This window comes from Pyxicephalus adspersus, chromosome 6 (genome assembly GCF_032062135.1).
Source record: "Pyxicephalus adspersus chromosome 6, UCB_Pads_2.0, whole genome shotgun sequence".
NCBI classification, from domain to species: domain Eukaryota; kingdom Metazoa; phylum Chordata; class Amphibia; order Anura; family Pyxicephalidae; genus Pyxicephalus; species Pyxicephalus adspersus.
In genome coordinates this window covers 7,373,814-7,393,008 of record NC_092863.1, presented here as the reverse complement: position 1 = coordinate 7,393,008, position 19,195 = coordinate 7,373,814, and the positions used below count along the sequence as shown (strand labels likewise).

The 19,195-nt window shown below is 40.0% G+C and overlaps 1 protein-coding gene across 2 annotated transcripts; it reads right to left on the bottom strand.

The window, feature by feature from the left end:
• Positions 1–686: 686 nt before the first annotated feature.
• Positions 687–18,978, bottom strand: LOC140333022 (tyrosine-protein kinase Src-1-like). 2 transcript variants are annotated; one of them, XM_072414397.1, is made up of 17 exons: positions 18,601–18,978; positions 15,738–15,965; positions 15,027–15,139; positions 13,952–14,115; positions 12,791–12,947; positions 12,115–12,273; positions 8,875–9,056; positions 7,817–7,967; positions 6,977–7,139; positions 6,545–6,769; positions 5,219–5,331; positions 4,359–4,522; positions 3,694–3,850; positions 2,569–2,727; positions 1,938–2,119; positions 1,636–1,747; positions 687–1,285 (listed from the first exon to the last, which is right to left on the bottom strand). In XM_072414397.1, coding segments are annotated over exons 1-17 (2,613 nt in total). In that variant the 5' UTR covers positions 18,603–18,978; the 3' UTR covers positions 687–1,103. The 2 variants fall into 2 exon arrangements, with proteins under 2 accessions (XP_072270498.1, XP_072270497.1); XM_072414396.1 differs by having other exon boundaries at positions 1,636–1,783; positions 18,601–18,975.
• Between the last annotated feature and the right edge of the window lie 217 nt (positions 18,979–19,195).

Below are 19,195 nucleotides of genomic sequence, written 5' to 3'. Positions count from 1 at the left end.
CCATTCTTATCCCCTGTCATCAAAACATTCTTAGTCCTTGTCCCAGAATAAGGAATGTCAATGAAAAGCCATAAACTCCCACATGCGTGACCGGTGTATTAGTAAATCAAGGCATTGAAACCAGGGAAGTTTGTTGATGGACAGACTACTATTATTTGCAAAGTGAAAGCTAAACAAGAGCAACAATATGCTTATTTAAACGCTGTTTAGGCATAAAAAGAATACCAGGCAACTGTCAAAACACAGTTTAATTTAGTTGAGCTATATATCATTTAAGAATATCCTTGCATAAACAAATCCTTTATGGTGACAATCCTTTATTTGTGAAATGAGATGGGTAAAAGAAGTGGAAGGGAGGCTAGCTAAGCTCCATGAAATTGTTCAGTGCAGTTGCCCTAACTATGTGAACATGGGGAAGGAAGGAGGAGCAGAGGGGGATCTCTTCTTAATGCTCTTCCTATATTGTCCAATCACAGGTTGTGGAGAGTCCTGCACCGGGCTGTAGTCTGCAGAGAAGTGCTGGACTTTGCTGTGCTGTATATTAGGATGTCCTGAATCACAAGTCTATCAGATAAGCTATGCAGGTCAATCACTCCCCATATAAATATTTAACATTAGCATTTTTCTTGAATTTAGATGTAGTCCTTTATCACACACAGTCATGTGAAAAAGTATGTACAACCCCATGGAAATGAAACACTAGATCTTTATTCAAACAGTTCCTACAGATAATCATAACAAACATGAATAAAAAGAAAAAAACACCTCGGAAATATATATATATATTTTTAGATGTTATGGTGTACTTTGGAAATAGTAAGTATACCTTTGGCCCCGTAAACTGGTGTTGGTCCTATAGCAGAAATTACTTGTAGACATTTTGCCTAACTTTACACCAGTGACTAACTGATATATTGACCACTCCAGCAAAATGCCTTCACTTACAATATGTTTGTGGGTTTTCCTCCAAGATCAATAACTGAAGTATGACATGTTTCATGTTCTTATTACAACGTCCAACCTGAACCTAATTTCATGGATGTCAGGTGATTTAGATCATGAGAATGAATTCACTGTGTGCATTGTATTTGTTAACATTGCTCTCAAGGAGAGCTGACTGTAAAAATTTTACTTTCTACAATCTCCTGAAATGAGGGTCGACTATCCAAGTCCTGGTGCCAGCATTTCAGCATTAAACTGTAGACATCACTTGTACATAGGGGTGGCTTGGGCAGTCTGTATCCCTCCGTCACCTTTGTGCGTACCTCCTCCAAACCTTTAAGAGCTGGAAAGACAGAAAAAATAATTACGGGCAAGCCAAAGTCTACAAAAGATGAGAAATACTCTGATTCCGATCCTCCCTATTGGACTTGTATGGCTAGGCTTATTGTCGATTGGGGAGAGGGGGGGAGGAAGAAGGAGGGATTCAAATTTTAATTGGCAACCAAAAAATAAAACGTCTCAATAAACCCCTTATTGGTAATGAGAGCTGCCTTTCTTTTACCATCTCTTGGGGTACACAGCCTTGTAATGCATGCAAACCTGCTGCTCATTAGATCCCCATGCTCTCATGTTCCTACTAAGGGATCTTCCTATTGATGGGAATTTTAGAAGTGGAAAGGAAAATGATCTTACTTGCATATGGAGTTTGTCCTAGGGTAAAAATCTCATACAGGACAATTCCAAAAGACCATACATCTGTTTTGGTTGTAAATATCCCACCCTTAAGAACCTCTGGTGGCATCCACTGAAAAGGAACAGTAGAAGTAGAAGTTGGACGATACTGTGAAATAAAAAACACATATTGGTAAAGTGAAACATTTAGACAATGGGACGTTTGACCACTGAAAATCAAATGGCCTTAGATTTCATTCTAGGATATTTTCCCCCAAAATAAAATATTTCTCGTCTGAGTGACAGATGTTTTTGGGTCAAACCTCTTTCTGTTTGGCAAATCCAAACTGTGAAATTTTGCAGACTAGGTTGTCTCCAACCATGATGTTGCGACAGGTCAAGTCAAGATGTTTCACGCGTTTCACTTCAAGGTAGGCCATGCCGTCTGCCACTTGATGAGCAATGTGCAGGAGTTCTGACTCTGTTAGAAGAGTTCCTTCATCCCCTAAAGAGATGAAATGGAAATGGAATAAAGATATATAGCAGCATTTCCCAATCTAATCCTTGGGGATCCCAAATTAGTTTTATTTCCAGGTCACAATTGCAACTCTGTAACAGCCTCCCAGCTCCACCATATAATTTATAATTATATATACACAAATAAAATATATTGCAAATTATCAGTTCTTAGATGTAGTTGTTGTATTAGTTATCTCTTTCAGGTACAGTAAACTACCTGAGGATCCTGCTGGAATCTATTGTGCTAGTAACTTTCAATTTACTGAACTGTGATATCTCAATCAGTGTTATGGTACCTCTCCATCGTGAGCCATGTCCTGGGGTCCCTGCACATTCATTCAATCATAAAAGACCCCATTGGCCACAAAATGCTGTGAACTCACATGACAGAGCCAGGTTTCTAACATTATTTATTAGCTACAGAGTTTTACTCACCACGTAGAACACTTAGAAGATGTCCTTTCTGCATGAACTCTGTGATAATATAGACGGGATCATTGGAGGTACACAAGGCATACAAGTGAATGATATTCTTGTGATTCAAATTTTTCAGAATCTCAATCCCATGCATAAAATTTGCTCTTTCAAAAAGTTCTGCATAATCAGATTACAAAAAAGAAGAGATAATTAAAAGACAGACTAATGGAGGAGCAGAGAAAAAGTCTTGTATTAGGCACCGCAGATGTTCGGATAAAAGATTCTTAATGAAGTTAAGTAAAGTTCTTAATAGAAAACAAATATCAATAGAACTTTTCTTCCATACAGCAGATGCAATATAGAGATCAGCAAATTTTTGGCCACTAGGCCATTTCAGGGGTAGGCAAGAGTACACTAGGCCGGACTCTCTCTCGAGTCCCACCCTAATGACTCCGCCCCCCACAAGGAACGCCCCCTGAAGGGAAAGCCCTCTTCTCCGCAATGCATACGGAGGAGGAGAGGGAATGTTTCCTATTTACCCCAGCAGCCGAAGTGTTAACACCAGCCGCGGGAAAAAGGGAACAGAGCCACAACACAGAGGCTCAAGAGCCGCATGCGCCTCTGGAGCTCCGCCAGCTCCGGCTCCGGCAGTTTGTTTCACACCAGACGTCGGTTGCCGGCCTGGATTAGGCCGGAGCAGCCAGGGGGCGTTAGGCGGGAACAAATCACCGGCTGTGCCATTTCTGGCCGGAATTTGCTGACCCCTGTTTTAATGTGTAATACTGGTCTTGAACCACTTTCATTGTCAGCTGGGGTATTCCCAGCAATTTTTGGAGGTCCTGACTTGCATCAATTGCACTTCTATTATAGATAATTTAGATACTTTACTGTTTTAAAGAACTCTCTAAAACTCCTTTCTGTACAGGGAACTTTAATCATTAATACAATAAAACTCAGGGAAAGTCAGAATGTACCAATTAAGTCTGCAAGTCATCATGCTCTTGCTTATTGGTGTGCCAAGGATATAATGGAGGCCATAGATATAGTTGGTCATGCTGGCATTTACACTCCAACATTTTTTCATCAAAAATACAAGCTCTTGTTCTGTCTTACTTCATTAATATTGCATAGTAACCTACAAACCTTTAGAAACAGTCTGAATGTGGACTTTTCTTCTTCCTTCTATCCACTTGCCTTTCCAGAGACATGTTTCAATATTGGTGCTGTGCAGACTCATTTTTTCCTCCAAAGTAAAGTCTAATGAAGGCCTCTCCCAATTCTCCTCCACGTGACTGTAATCCTTTCAAGGCAAAACACCTCTGGTGAGAAAATCTAACATATCTACAACTACAAACAGCAATGAAAGTTATAGCAGTTTTCCAGTATTTTGATACAGTGGAAGAATGAGGGTCAAGGCCTTATGCCTACTTTCAGGTCTCCTGGATGTTGGCATTTATTGGGGAGAAGGGGCTTGTTGTTGGAATCTGGACGTGCAATGTAGGATTCACTGGGTGTTCCCATCAACCTTGTTAAAGAATTGCCAATAGCAGTTGGCCTTTTTTTTTACTTTCCAGTAACATATTTTAGATTTTATGGCGAACTGACCCATTAATTTATGCTATTCTAGTATACTAAAGATTGTAGATTACTGGAACTTTATGGCCATTATAAAGACATTTAAGCTGATTTTTCAAATACATATTAATAATAACATATTGGATTTTGGGTGTACTGACTTCTTAATTTTTGTCTTCCTAATATAGTATAGATTAAAGGTTTTTTTTAGTATTTTAAAAGATAAATCATACATTAAAAAACGGTGTAAGTGGTAATCTGTTCTGGTCTTTTAGGTGATGTTGGTAGTATTGCACCAAATCGTGGACACAGGTAAAAGATTTGTCTTTGTAGATGAAGAATCTTCCAGTGTCCTCTCTTTTAATAGAGTAGTTGATGACGGCTTTGTTCTTCCGTACTGGAGAGGGAAGAAATAGGTATATGACTTAGGATTCTAGTATGCAGAAATCACATTATATGCAGGAATATGGCTAGAGAAAGAATAGATATTAGATATGGAAAGCTCCAGAATGTTACAAGAGTTTAGATGTATGGGGGTACCTATACCACATTGCACCCACACAGTGGTGGATCATCCACTTCCAAACCCATTGCTGTTACTGAACATTTCTCACCAATAGCCAGGGATAGGAGCAGATTTGGAACTGTGCAATGTGAAGACCTGGCCACATATGACAAGCTGGGGCTACTGTGCCATGTGAATGTGGGGCATGCATGCCATGTACCAAAGGTACAGATGAGCCATGAGCAATTGGCGAGGAAAGGTGCAGGCTATCTGTGACATGGTGTGCAGGCAAAATAGGTGTGGAGAATGGAGTCAAAGTGTGTACAAAATAAAATAAACATTTTTATGTTTTTAAACACACATAATCGCTCTAGATGGGGAAGGACACTGAAAATAAATTTCCTAACAGTAGATTTTGGGAGTATAAATGCCAATAGAATGCTAGCCTAGTTTATCTGCAAGTCAGACCAACTGGAAAAAAAGAAATGCTTTAAAACAGCCATTTGTTCCAAAAAAATATGTTAAAAAATGACAGTCTGAGATTTAAGTATATCCCAAAAGCCGAATGCCCTTAACACCAAACCTTACCTGAAAGACAATAGTGTGATTCTTGGCTGGGTCGGACAAGGAAGGAACCATCTGTGTTTGGTTCAGACAGGAGGAGGGTCTCGGCTCCTTCACTTTCTGTATCTATAAACCAGCTGAGAAGAGACGATGGTAAATGACCAAAACGTAGGAACAGGAAACTCAATACAATATACCATGGGATCTGATTAATGGAAGATATTATTTCCTTCCTACAAGTACCAGTATGATTTTTTTTTATTATATGCCTTTAAGGTTAATTTGTTTTTTTTGTTTTTTTTTTTTTAAACGGAATTTTTATTGAACATTTTCACATTCAAAGACAACCAGGTTTATACAGCAAAACATCTCGTAAACACAGCATACAGGGTGATAGGTACATCCGATAATGGTACATAAAACTCTGGCATAAGTAACAGTAAAAACAGTGGCCGTACTGAAGCACAGTGGCGTCTGGAACCAGCGACATATTAAACCTGTAGACTGGTATAGTAGGCATCCCAAGGTTCCCATATCTGTTCAAATTTCGCAACCCTGTTTTGGAGGAGGGCAGTGAGGTACTCCATCAGGCGTATGTCTTGAATACGAGCATACAAATCCTCCATAGAGGGGGGCAGTCTGAATTTCCATTTGGTGGAGATTAGAGTACGAGCAGCCACTAAAATATGTGTAATAAGCTGACGGGCGGACCTGGGGAGGTCCATAAGGGGCAATCCCAGCAAGTGGTGGAGCAGCTCAAGGGGAAATCGTTGTTGAGTTACGTCCCCAATTAGTGCATTGACTCTCCCCCAAAAGCCATGAATAAGGGGACAGGACCAAAAAATATGTTCCAGAGTCCCATAATGGGACCCGCAGCGCCAGCAAGCCGGATCTACTTCCGGAAACAGGCGGTGTAACACTGCCGGCGTATGATACCAGCGGAACAAAATCTTGTAAAGATTTTCTGTATAAAGTGTACATATTTAGCTTTAATTTGCTGCTTCCCACAGTGTGGACCATGTATCCTGCTCCAGGGCACCGCCCAAAATACTCTCCCAGGTACTCATGTATACAAATTTACTAAATACCTCCCTTGCCGATTCCTGGAGAAGGCCATAAATGAAGGTTAATTTGGTTATCAGTGTAATGCTAGCGTTAAATATGGAGGCTCATAACTTAAAAATTCATAACACTTTGATAATGTTACAGGTGAACCATTATAATAATTTTAGGTTGGTAATCATAACTTTTCAAGGGGATACTCATCATTTTTGTGAAAACTCCCATGATACTCAGTTTGCAAAGTTATTTTAATAATTTATCTTCCACCTCCTAGTCCAAACTACTTACCTCTGCTTCTCTACAGGCTTCTCTCTGATCAGATAATCACAAGGCACATATCCCATCATGGAGTCTTCTTCAGTCACTTCCATCTTGCTCACTAGGAAGCGATCCTTTTCCACTGACTGGACCTCGAATCGTTCCTTGGCTTTAATGCTGATCTCATCTTCACCTGTGGCTTGATAGTCCTTTACACTCACATATTTATCAGAGAGGCCAAATGTATTATAATTCCTAAAAGAACAACAAATCAATTTAATCTTTGACTTAAATAGGTCTAAGGAAGTTTAATTAAGGAATAGTGCAGAATACATATATGAAAAGCATGCACTGTGAGCGTTCAGGTAGATTGGGGAGTGTTCATGCTTTCTCCCCTCCACAGTAGCACGACGGATCAAGTTAAGTAGATTTTTTTTAAATTAGGCAAGTGAAGAACATTACTCAAATATTTTGCTTTCCACAATCTTCTGAAACGAGGGTCGTTGATTGATGTCCTTGTGCCAACATTGGAGCATTAATGTGTAAACATCATAAGTGCATAACGGTGGCATTGGCAGTCTGTACCCCTCTACAAGCTTTGTTGTCGATTCCTTTGCACTTAAACCTGCAAAAGAAGGATAATCAATACCATATTCGTGTACCCACAGCTGATATTTTGTTTATGGTGGGTCACTTCCTGGATTCTCTTATGTCTTGGATTCACCAATGGTAAGCTAGCTCTCTATGCCAGAAAACCAGACATTTTTCTGTCCACCTGGCAATTTTAGGCATTTTAGCCTTGTGTTTGGTCAAGCAACTTTTATAACAATCTACATGATATAAAAAAAATTTTTAATCTAGAATGAATGGTGGGAACTTTTAATTGCTATATCAGGTTTGAGACCCTGGTGTTTCAGTGGAAGTATAGTGGCAATTCTTCATAATGGGCACAAACCTGGAACTTATCATACGGAAGGTTGGGACCCCTCATAATGAGCACAGCAGATGTTGTATCCTAGGAACCTATCATAGAGATCATGCCATTAGCGTCCCCAGAAGACATAAGAGGCTGTCAGATCGGAAACTCTCTAACATGCCCCAGACTCCAAAATATTTTTTTAGTGAATTGATACTTTAAGAAAAAAAGCTGTAAGTTTGCTAATGCTGTTTAGCCATTTTTGTGATCCAGACACCCTTGCGAGAGAACACAATCAGGACAGCATGGTGAAAGCATGTACACAGCCTGCTGCCCTTCCCTGTTGTCTGGATTTAGAAGGCTCTGAGTCAACAGAAGGATATTACCTGCATAAGGGTACTGCCCCAGTGTGAAAATCTCATACAGGACGATTCCGAAACACCACACATCCGTTTTATTGGTAAAGTTTCCATACTGTAATACTTCTAGAGGCATCCATTTTATGGGAACTGTGTCTTTAAAAGGCTGTTCCCCCTGCTGGATGAAGAAACATATTTCCTATTACCATTTGTTTGTGTAAACTGAGGTGGTCCAGTTTGTAGTCCAAGGTTGTACGGGCTAACATTTAAAATAGTGATGGTGGAGTAAAAATAATTGAATAATTAGCTTTATGTTATGTTAGCTTAACAAACAAGCCCAGTACCAGTTTTCAAGGTTCAAGCAAAGAACCCCCAGTCTGTGATTAGAAAGTGGAAAAAGAAGTAGCACAGTTAGGAACTAATCTATCTGTCATTCTAATCAGAATGCTTCTTATCTTTCTCAATCCAGTCCTCACAATAACATTTTATAATCTGCCTAGTTTGGTCTGTTACAAAAAGCATTGTGTTTTGTATTATCTGTTCAGTAAGTGCAATAAATACCCATTGATCTTGTTAGGCTACTACACACGTGCAATAATTGTGGTTGGAAATGAACATCTAACGATCGATCTTCCGATAATCGTTAACCAAAAAGGAAACAACGACTGGCCAACTACGACAATGAATGTCGCTGGGAATGAACGACCGTCCCGGCAGATCTGATTGGGCAATGATCGTTTGGTATCTATTGTGTGTACGGTCATTTGAGGATTGTTCTGTGGTACACTTTTTTCCTGTACATGTCACTTCCTGCGTCGTTAAAACCATTGTATCTAGTGTGTGTACATTATTGGTGGATTATATTTGAGCGATCGTATCGTTACAGCATGTACAGAATCATGCACCATACGATCGTTCAAAATACTCGTGAATAATCGTTGATCAGTCATTATTCGTTAATTTTCTGACGATAATTATTGCACGTGTGTACGTAGCCTTAGCCTTTATGTTGTGAAGATGGGAGAGTAGGGACTTCCGGATAGTTTAGTAACATATATTGTATTTGCAGGATCTTTACACCAAACCTTTTTCTGGATGCAAAGTCCAAACTGTGAGATTTTGCAAAGTAGATTGTTGCCAACCAGGATATTGCGACAGGCCAAGTCAAGATGAAACACGCGTTTTACTTCCAGGTAGGCCATGGCATCTGCCACTTGGTGTGCTATGTACATAAGTTCTGTCTCCACTAAATCAAGACCTGTTTTACCTACAAAGAGATGAGAGGAGGCAACAATTATTATTATTGCTTGTATTTCAGCATTAAAACAAGTGTAACAAAAACATCTTTCTAACGTTTCAACCACTTACATAACAATTTAACCTTTGGACTGGAACTCAAAAATTGATGCTCAAAATGATTGTTAGTACTTTTGGGTGGCCATTCTTCAAATGATCATTGTACAAACAGGCTGCTCCACCACTGTAAACATTTTTCCTTCTTTTATTTAGCTCAATACATTTAATGGCCTCTAGAAACCTGAACAAATCACCAGAACTTTACCCCATCAACTTCAATGTGTTCAGATCTGGGACATTTGCAGCCTGAAATTTGAGAACCATTTTGGCCGAATGGCTCTAAAACATAGAAGCAAATTTGAGCAACACTACAAATAACCAACACACCGCACACAAATGCAGTAAACTATTTTCCTGGCACTCATCCTGCCAGCGGGTCAACTCTGCCCCTTTTGACCCCCCCGGACCTCCCATCTAAGATTAAAAACCCTTACCTCCTTGCCTCCCTGTTCTTTTTCTGTCCTTGCTCCAGGACCATCTAATGTGTGTATACCAGCACTGGCATCTGGCAGGGGAGGGAGCTGTGCAATTCTTAGATCTCTGGTCCCTGTTGGTATGGTATTCTCTTCATATTCGTTTCACCCTTGAGCCCCAGAGTATTATTCTTTCTGTTAGATTTAGTTTAAAAAAATATACCAACAGTCTGATCTACTCCGCAATGCGTCGTGTTTTGGAGCATGCACAGTTGGAAGCAAGGGCGGAGATGCCAGTAGTTATTAAAGCATTTCTGTCCTCCAGGTTCATGTGCATTATGCACGGCGCAATAGAGAAAAACGATGCCAGTACTTAGTATGGCACCTTGAGCTTTTTTCGGAACAGCGCATACGCAAGGTTCAGGGATCAGCTTGAGAAAGACAAGGAGCGAGTACTGACAACTTTAGCACAATTCGTCTGGCTAATTAGTTATCAGAAGTGTCAACTAGTTCCTACTCAAGCAATGGAGTATCTTGGGGTAACGATCAATACAAAAAGATTGAGTTTTCTTCCACAACAGAAAATAGAACAACTGAAATACTGGGCACTACAGTTTTGAAAAACTTTAAAGGTTATTGCTAGGGAATGTATTAAGATACTGGGTCTGATGGCTTCTTGCACCTCAGTGGTTCCTTGGGCCAGATGACACATGAGAAGGCTACAAGTGTGTTTTCTTACTCAGTGGGAACGAGTATCACTAAAACAAATGATCTTTCTTACATTTTCAGTTCAGAGGGATATTTTATGGTGGACATCGGTGCAGAATCGCTCCTGCTTCAGGTAGCATCAAGGATGTTTGCATGGGCAAAACAACATCTGATAGACCTTCTGAAGCCTATCTTCCGGGGGGTACAAAATCAGCTAGCGTATACATTTAGCAGATCATTTCCAGACCCCAAGCAGTGGTCTGCAAATCCTACCAATTTTCCAACTATGGGGGACTCCCGTGATCGATCTCATGGCATCAACACCTTATGTACAAGATTCCACTGCAAACAGGCTTGGGCTCAAGTTGCCTTTGCCATCAATTGGAAGTCTCCTGTTCTTTATGTGTTTCCCCCAATACCACTAATTATGAAAGTTCTTCTAAAGATTAAGAAGGAAGCAAATTAGTCGATAGTAATTCTTCCAAACCGGCTGAGAACTGGCCATGTTTTCCTTAGTAACTGCTAATGCTAATGGCCCCTCCCTGGCCCTGACCAGATTGAAAAGATTTGTTGATACAAGGAGTCTTGTAAATAACTCCATCTCTTAATAGCATGGAAGCCATCAACCAACAAGACGTAATTTAGAATATGGAAGAAATTTTCACAGATGGCACAAGATTCTCTCCAACAAAACCAACTCTGACCTAAGTCTTGGAATTTTTACAGTCAGCATTAGATAGAGGTCATAGTTACCGCATAATACAAGTGCAAGTATCGGCATTATCAGTATTGACATCAATAAGTCCATGGAAAATGTTCTAATTTAACAATTTCCAAAAGCAGCTATCAAGATCAGGTCACATTTTAGGCTCTGTTCCCAACATGGAACCTAAAAGCTCTCCCACTAGCTCCTTTTCATCCCATTGAGGTGTGTTCCATAGAGAAATTACCTTGGAAATTAACTTCTGACAGCAATTGCATCAGCTTGGAAAGTGTCTGAGCTTAAATATATTTCAATTAAGGAGTCCTATTGTTCTATTACATCTGAAAGGGTGTATTTGTGGCCTTCTCCAAAATATCTGCCGAAGTATCTTCAGCCTTCTACATAAACTGGGAAGCAGTATTGCCGGCAATGAATGCAGCAGATTCTGAGACAAAGGAGAAGGAGGATGATTCTAGGAAACTGGAGAACATGGTCCAGATAATATCTACTTATTGACAGAGGACACAAGGTTTCAGGAAGACAGATAGCATGTTTGTATACTCCAGTGTACCAAGGAGGTGACAGGTGGCCCCTGCAAGAGTCATCTTCTTCTGGATTTTTGGAAATGATTAGATATGCCTATTCTCTTATGGGGTTGACTCCTCCACAAGAAATCAGAGCCCATTCAATGAACAGCATATCAAGATCATTGGCTTCCTATGCAAAAGTTTCAAGAGACAATTTTTAAAGCAGCCAGTTGGAAGTCGCTCGATAATTTCATTAGACACTATAAATATTAATATAGACATTATAGTGTTTGGATCCTCTGTATTACATTTAGCCCTGAAAAAAAAGTCCTGTTTTTTTGCAGCAATAGTGGCTCTTTGAGTTTTTTTTTCTCTGTGTGCTACATCCCATAGGTGCGCTGGCAGGAGGAGTGCCAGGAAAGGGTAAAATAATTGTCATATCCATAATTTTGGACAATTGCACAAAATTGGCAACTCCTCGTGACAGTGCAGTACCCTCCCTCTCTTTTGTCCCGTCAGAAAGCTTGATACTGAACAGGTAGGCAATGAGGTAAGGGTATTTTTTATCTCACATAGGTGGTCCTGTTTTTTTCCCTTTTCAGGGTTTGTTTTACTGACATCTCAAAAAGGTCGAAAGGTCTCCTTTCTCCATGAACTCTGTGACAATGTAGACGGGATCCTGTGCCGTACACAGCTCATAAAGTTTGGCGATATTCTTGTGATTCAGCGTTTTTTGAACCTCAATTCCATCCATGAAGTTGTTGCTTCTAAAAAACTCTGTTGGGAAACAGAACAAAAAGTGTGAACAATCTTTTGAAAGTCACTAAAGATGAGGGAATTCCATTACCTCCAAATCCAGTGCAAATTCAATGTAACACTATTATCTGTTGATGCCTGTGTCTGCAAATGAAAGGGAACATGTTCTATATTAAAAATAAATGTGAAAAAGTGTTTTTTCCTGTAAATCGTAATTTTCAGCTGCAGGGGGGGGGGGGTCCGAGGTTCAATGTCAACCTGTATTTTGTTGTATTGTAACATGTTTTTTTTTTTTTTTTTTTTTTTTTTTTATATATACAATAATTTTCTCCTGAGTTCATTTGTGACTGAATAGAAGTGTAAACTTTTAAAGCTGCAGTATTAACTGATTTGGGAAAAATAAGCTGTTGTAGATACAAGATTTGTTGTAACGGTAATGGTCTAATGATGTAGTTATGATGCACTTAGTTAGCAGCTTTGCAATGTCTACTGGATACCAGCAGTGAATCTGGGGTGCTGGTAACAACCAATTACAAACCTTTAGGTATGGTCAGTATGAGGACTTTCTTCCCTCCGTCTGTCCAGTTTCCCTCCCAGAGGCAGATCCTAGAGTTAGAGGTTTTAGTCTGATAGCTGCTTACTTTTTTCACCAATATGAAATTTGATGAAGATAGTTCCACCCTTTGGCTGGGAACCTACCAAGACAAAATATCTGTAATGAATAAACTTAGGTGTATGTAAAACCACGGCCTAGTAAATCTTCAAATAAAAGTGCGTTATCTGTTCATTGTGGGCTCGGCTTATTGGCCCTGCCAAAAACCCAAAATAAGACCTTATTGATGAATTGGTGTTTCCTCTGTTGGTACTTGTTATTGATATTTGTGCTAATTTCCCATTGGTGATGTTCCCCTCCACCTAGAAGTTAGGGGTGTCCTTGCCCCCCCTTGTGTGTCATCCCTTCTACTGGTAAATTATAAATGATATAAAAAACGCCATAAAGAACTCCATAAGTAATGTTGGAAAGCCATTATTATGAGCTCTACAGGAGCAGAGTTGGGCTCCTGGAGACTGGTAGCTTATTTTGCAGCATCTGCAGAATATACATCTGTTGTGGGAATATAGATAAGAGTGGACAGACTATATGGGGAATATAGGGTAAATAACTGACACTTTTGTGGTGTGACTGCGGATGGAGACTAAAATTTTCTTTATTGCATGTACCTGGCTGTGATTAGCCTTGGGACAAAATTTTATTGCAATCTTTCCTGTCAAGGCTTTAGTTTTATAGGGTTGTATTTATTGCACAGTATTATTATTATTACACAGTATTTATATAGCGCCATCATATTACGCAGCGCTGTACAAAGTCCATAGTCGTGTCACTAACTGTCCCTCAAAGGAGCTCACAATCTAATGTCCCTACCATAGTCATATGTCATTAATGCAATGTAAGGTAAATTTTTAGGCAGAAACCAGAAAACATAACTGCATGTTTTTGGGATGTGGGAGGAACCCGGAAAACCCGGAGGAAACCCACGCAGACACAGGAAGAACCTGTAAACTCCATGCAGATAATGTCCTGGCTGGGAATCGAATCTGGGACCTAGCGCTGCAAAGGCCGGTGTGCTAACCACTGAGCCACCGTGCTGCCCCATGCTGTATTTGTACATAGCAGGCTTTTCCTTTCAATATCACTTACATTTAGAAACGGAGTGAGCGGTAGGCGGTTGTGGTCGTTTAGGTGATATCGGTAATAGTGGACCAGATCGTGGATGCAGGTAAAAAGCTTTTCTTCGAAGATGAAGCATTTTCCAATGCCTTTATTCTTAATAATGTAATGGATGACCTCTTTGTTCTTTCGAACTGAAGAGAAGAAAAGCAGATGTTTCACTTGAACTAGTATTGCACAGTTGTAGATGCTCCCCTCCTTTACTGACATTGTTTGCTCTGATTTCACTGCACATTGGGAGCTTCTCATTTTAGAAGTCCAATAGAGCTCACCCCTTTTTCTGGCTGACCAGCATCATCGAGTATTTTCCTCCCCAGAATTACTGCCCCTGGCTCTTCTCTTATTTATTGGATAACATGCTTTTCAGTCATGGAGCTTTAGCATCATAGGTGGTTGTCATGCAATGCAAATACAGATTACTATGGAATTCCCACTGCTTCAGACTGACATCCACCCATCAGGCCATTTTGATATTTGCACAGCCTCTTCCCTGCATAGTCAGTGCTTGCTATAGGGCTAAGGGTTTTTGAAAAGACCACTGGAGCAGGGTTCTGGGATGTTTTTATGAAGCTATGTACAGCACCCTGCAGCAAACACTTACAGGCCCAGGAAACAGGCAGAATCAACAACAGATAATCCCACTACTAGCAGGTCTTCCAGGGAACTAGTGCCTGGGAGAAGCTATGAAGGACCAGCATGATCATAGCCATAACTCCAAGCTTTTAAGCTGCAGCATATACCCTAAAATGTACTTCAGCTGCACACAGTCTCAATTTATGTGCAGGGATGTTGAGACAGGTGCTTGCATAGCAAGGGAAACTGAGAATGCTATGAACTGCAGAGAAGAGAACAGGCAGTAATTGCTTGATGTAATTTGGTTCTGCAACCGACGCCATTGTAGGGAGTAAAGGGCGCACTTCACTACATTAGCTTACGGTGCAGGATCAATGGTCATGTGTTTTCTAACAAGAAGCTATTAAAAATATAATATATCATATTCTGATACGCAAGCTCATAACTTTTGTGCTAGTCCGTCTTTACTCACCTGAAAGACAATATTGTGAGTCTTTGCTGGGTCGGACAAGGAAAGAACCGTCCATGTTTGGTTCGGACAGGAGGAGGTCTTCTGCCTTGACATCATCTAATTCAGTAAACCAACTGAGGAGACACAAACCTAATTACCCAGAGACATTCAACAGAAAACCACATTACATAGGGAATGTTGATATTTTATGACCAACCACCCATGTAGGGAAACTGGAGCTTTATGTGAACACTGCCTACCTCACTTAGGTAGACATCTCGGATAAGCTGCCACACTTTTAAAACATTACAAAACAAGTTCAGTTGAATATGACTATTGCCATTTAACAAATTTACAGTTTAGTGGACCCAAGATAAAACAACAGGGTACAAGACAACCTTTGAAGCATTCTTTGATCTTCTTACCAGATTTACGTTACCATCAAACACTCAACCTTTGTACTATTACAAGAGAACCTGTTTTATGATAATAAAGAACCCTTATAACTACCATTACCTGTTGGGCCTTCAATAGGCCTTTCATTTTTTTTTTCAATGTCACATATTTACTAGTGTTAATTATTTTTTTCAAAAATGTTATACCTTTTATATTAAAAACCTTTGTGAAGTTTTACAGTAGAGTCTTAATAATGACGGTAAATTATACTTATTCGGCATACATTTAATTTCTGTCTACTTGACTAACCAAGATCACATTTGTCTCTCTACTTACCTTTGCTTTTCCACTGATTTCTCTTTGACAAGGTGACCACAAGGCACATATCCTATTTCTGTGTCACCTTGCTTCGTCACCTGCACCTTGCTCACTAACCAACGATCCTTTTCCATTGAAAGGACTTGGAATCTTTCCCCAGGTTTAACAGTGATCTCATTTTCCACTGTGGCTTTAAAATTCTTGATGCTCACGTATTTGTCAGACAGTCTATTTACTTGGGTATTCCTATAAAGAAAAAACAAAAAAAAAAATCAACCAAAGTAAGGTGTTTTATGTTATTTCATCAGAAAAGTTTGTACTTTTGTACATATTTTGAACAAAAACGTACTTTACAATTGTTATGTACGTTTATTTATATCATTACGCATACATGATATCCTTGGCCCATACAAACCATCAAGTTTCTGAATTTACTATAGTTGTATATGCAAAAAGTCATGGTATTCTTGCAGAAGGAAACAGCTGGTGAACCATAATGTCTGCAATTTGCTGGATATATGGAATTGGTTCTGTGCTGCTATGGGAATTTAGGCCACTAAATTATTTTGTAGTAGATAATTAGGTATCTATGATCCCACCTACCATGTATGAGATAATTGTTTTCCTTTCAGGCTAGGAGTCTTTGAATGGGAGAACCAGTATTGCCAAGGCTTTGAAAAGGCAGCCTGGTTCTGGGTATGCCTGGACAAAGCTTATAGGTACGGAGCCAATGGGTACACCAAAAATGGCAGCTGGCTTGGAAGGAGTCAGATAGGGTGCAGCACAAAGGAGAGCAGTAATAAATTTGAAGAAGCCCATAGACATTTGGAGGATAACCTCATTCTTGTTCCTACAGAACAGACTCATTACAACACCATGCTAAAGACAAAAGTCATGTCAACTCAAAATTGTCTTTTTGGTTTCAGGTAGACAGTAGCAAGCCCAATCACCATCTGAAATAGGAAAGTCCTGGCCTCTGATTATCCTTGCTCCCCCAACCCTCAGTCAATGGCTCTTACGTTCTTATAAGGACAAAATGTGCCAAGAACTGAGCTGGGAATGCAGCAGTGGACCCACAGAGGCTGGAACTGTTACTGTGACTAAAAAGATGGAGGCACCGTTCTAAGTAAGATTCCTATGGCTACTGTGGGCTCAAGCTGATTCCAATGCTTAGATCCCCTTCACCAGTTCAATAGAATCATTTATAATATCTGTGAATTTTATATTTTTAGAACTATAGGTAGATGTGCTAATGAAAAGTAAACCTTCGCTCCAAAAAGGAAGAGAAAGGGAAAATGTTTTCTTTACTCATAGTAGTGTCTTTTATGGCTCTGGTAAATAAACTTAAAGGTTAAAATGACCATTGGACCATCTATTCAATACCACTTGTACAAATGGTAGTCTGAGTGATTAAAGTAACTGTGAAGTTTTCAATAAGCATAATACACCCTGCAAGACTCCTCCAACAAGCCATTTGGCTTTCAGTATTGCATTTTGTGATCACATGTACGTTTTATTAAAAAAAACCCTGCATGCAAACAATGCTCAAAGAGGTCTTTGGCTGAATATTAAACTGGCCCTGAGACTGAAGAACAATCCCAGCTTGAATCTAAAAAATTGTTAAAAATAGTTTTATAAAAAAAAAATTAACCTTCCCCAATGCCTTCCATGAGAGCCATGTCTATAATTGTTGGAACTTCAAAAGTAAAGCAGATCTGTACTGTACTACTGCACAGGGATGGGGACAGGAAAGGTAACTATCTGTGGTAAAACAGTTGTTCCTAAAATACTAGATATCTCTGGGTGGCTTACACATGCTAATGCATACAACAAACCATTCACAAAGTTGATGCTCTGCCCTGCCCAAAAGTCCAGATTTTTTTCTGCCCTGTTTACAAACCCAATGGGCCTGATTCACCAAGCAGGCCGCAGGGAATTCAAACTAATTATGTCTCGCCCCGCGACGAGGCAGCCGAGTGCCTCGCCCCCAGGGGGTACAAGAGGCACGCGTGGCAGCTCACGCACCTCTTCCCACAGCTCACCTGGGACGTGCCCTACTTTGCACGTCTGCAGGAGTGCTGAGAACAAGAACATCACTGTTCACGTCCATAGGGATGCTGGGGATGCCGCCTGGCCGAACAGTAGTTTGGCCAGAACGGATCCCTCCGCCTGCAGGGAGAGATACGCTGTGAGCAGGGCATCAGCCTCGGCGTCTCCCCTGCTGCCTGCGATCTCCAAGGATGCTGCGGGCTCGCTGGACAGGTAGGTGCCTTACAGTTGGTTTATGTATTTTATGTCTATGTTTTCTTTTCTTTTTTTTCTGCTGCTGATATTATTTTTATTACTGTTTAGTTATACAAATACTGTAATTTTATGCAAGTGCTAATTTAGTATGTATACAGCTCGATATGAATTAGGTTGCAGTGTTGCCACCAGTCCAAAAAAAAAAAAGGAATTAAAACCACAGTTGCAGCCAAACTAACTATAAATGAAGCAGTTTTTCAGAATTAGTATAATGTTAACATAAAAAATTTAGCGCTTACCAAAAAAAAAAAAAAATCAAGCACCAAAGATTCAAGTTAACCTGTAATGAACTGTAGGTACACACAGAACAGGGAGCAGGTGTGCCCTAACTGATTGCTATGACATCACTATTGACAGAGCTTACCAGACCCATCTCAATCGCGCAGCTGAAAATTAATCACCTTAATTGGCCAATTCTGGACCCCATTGCTCATTTATCAATGCTGTAATCCGGCAGGCGAACACACCAGAACTCGCCACCTGATCTCAGTAATACGCTGTGCCCCGCCGACTGTTTATGCGCCTAGCGAGCTTCCATGCATTCGCTTGATAAATCAGCTTTAACGCCTCTACTTACATCTTGTTCTCCACGGTCCTTTCCTCTGTTACATAGAAGGCACAAATCCTTTGCTGTTAGTTTTTCTGCTGAGTTTATCTTCGCTACCAACCATACTCTTTCCTTCTTCTCCACAATCTGAAGCCAATCCCTGGTCTTGAATTTTATATCTTCCTCCTCAGGGTCATGAAAGTTTAACAGGCTAACATATCTAAGTTCCACCTCACTCATTATCCTGTAGCTGTAAAAGGCTAGTTTATAAAAGTCCTGGAAGCTTCATGTTCAAAAACAGCAACTAAGAAAGACCACTGAGCAAGAAGTGGAGGTAGGATGTGTGTATGTATGTGTATGTATGTGTATGTATGTGTATGTATGTGTATGTATGTGTATGTATGTGTATCTATGTGTATGTATGTGTATCTATGCCACCAACTGAAACAGTTGTGTTAAGAGATTAGTGGGTGGTAAATGGCTGCAATTCTAGTTTTACTTCCTTGTAGCTGAAAAATTTACATCCCTTATAAAAGCTGGAAACAAAGGTAAAGGAGGGAGTGGCAAGGATAAAGAATGTCATCTGCTTTTATACCAATTTCACTTTCTTCAGACCAGGAAAATA

Coding starts and splice junctions, on each gene's coding strand:
- LOC140333022 (XM_072414396.1), bottom strand. Junction 12,274..12,790: donor CATACTGACCATACCTAAAG/GTTTGTAATTGG, acceptor GTTTCCCAACAG/AGTTTTTTAGAAGCAACAAC. Junction 4,523..5,218: donor ATCACACTATTGTCTTTCAG/GTAAGGTTTGGT, acceptor TTCCCTCTCCAG/TACGGAAGAACAAAGCCGTC.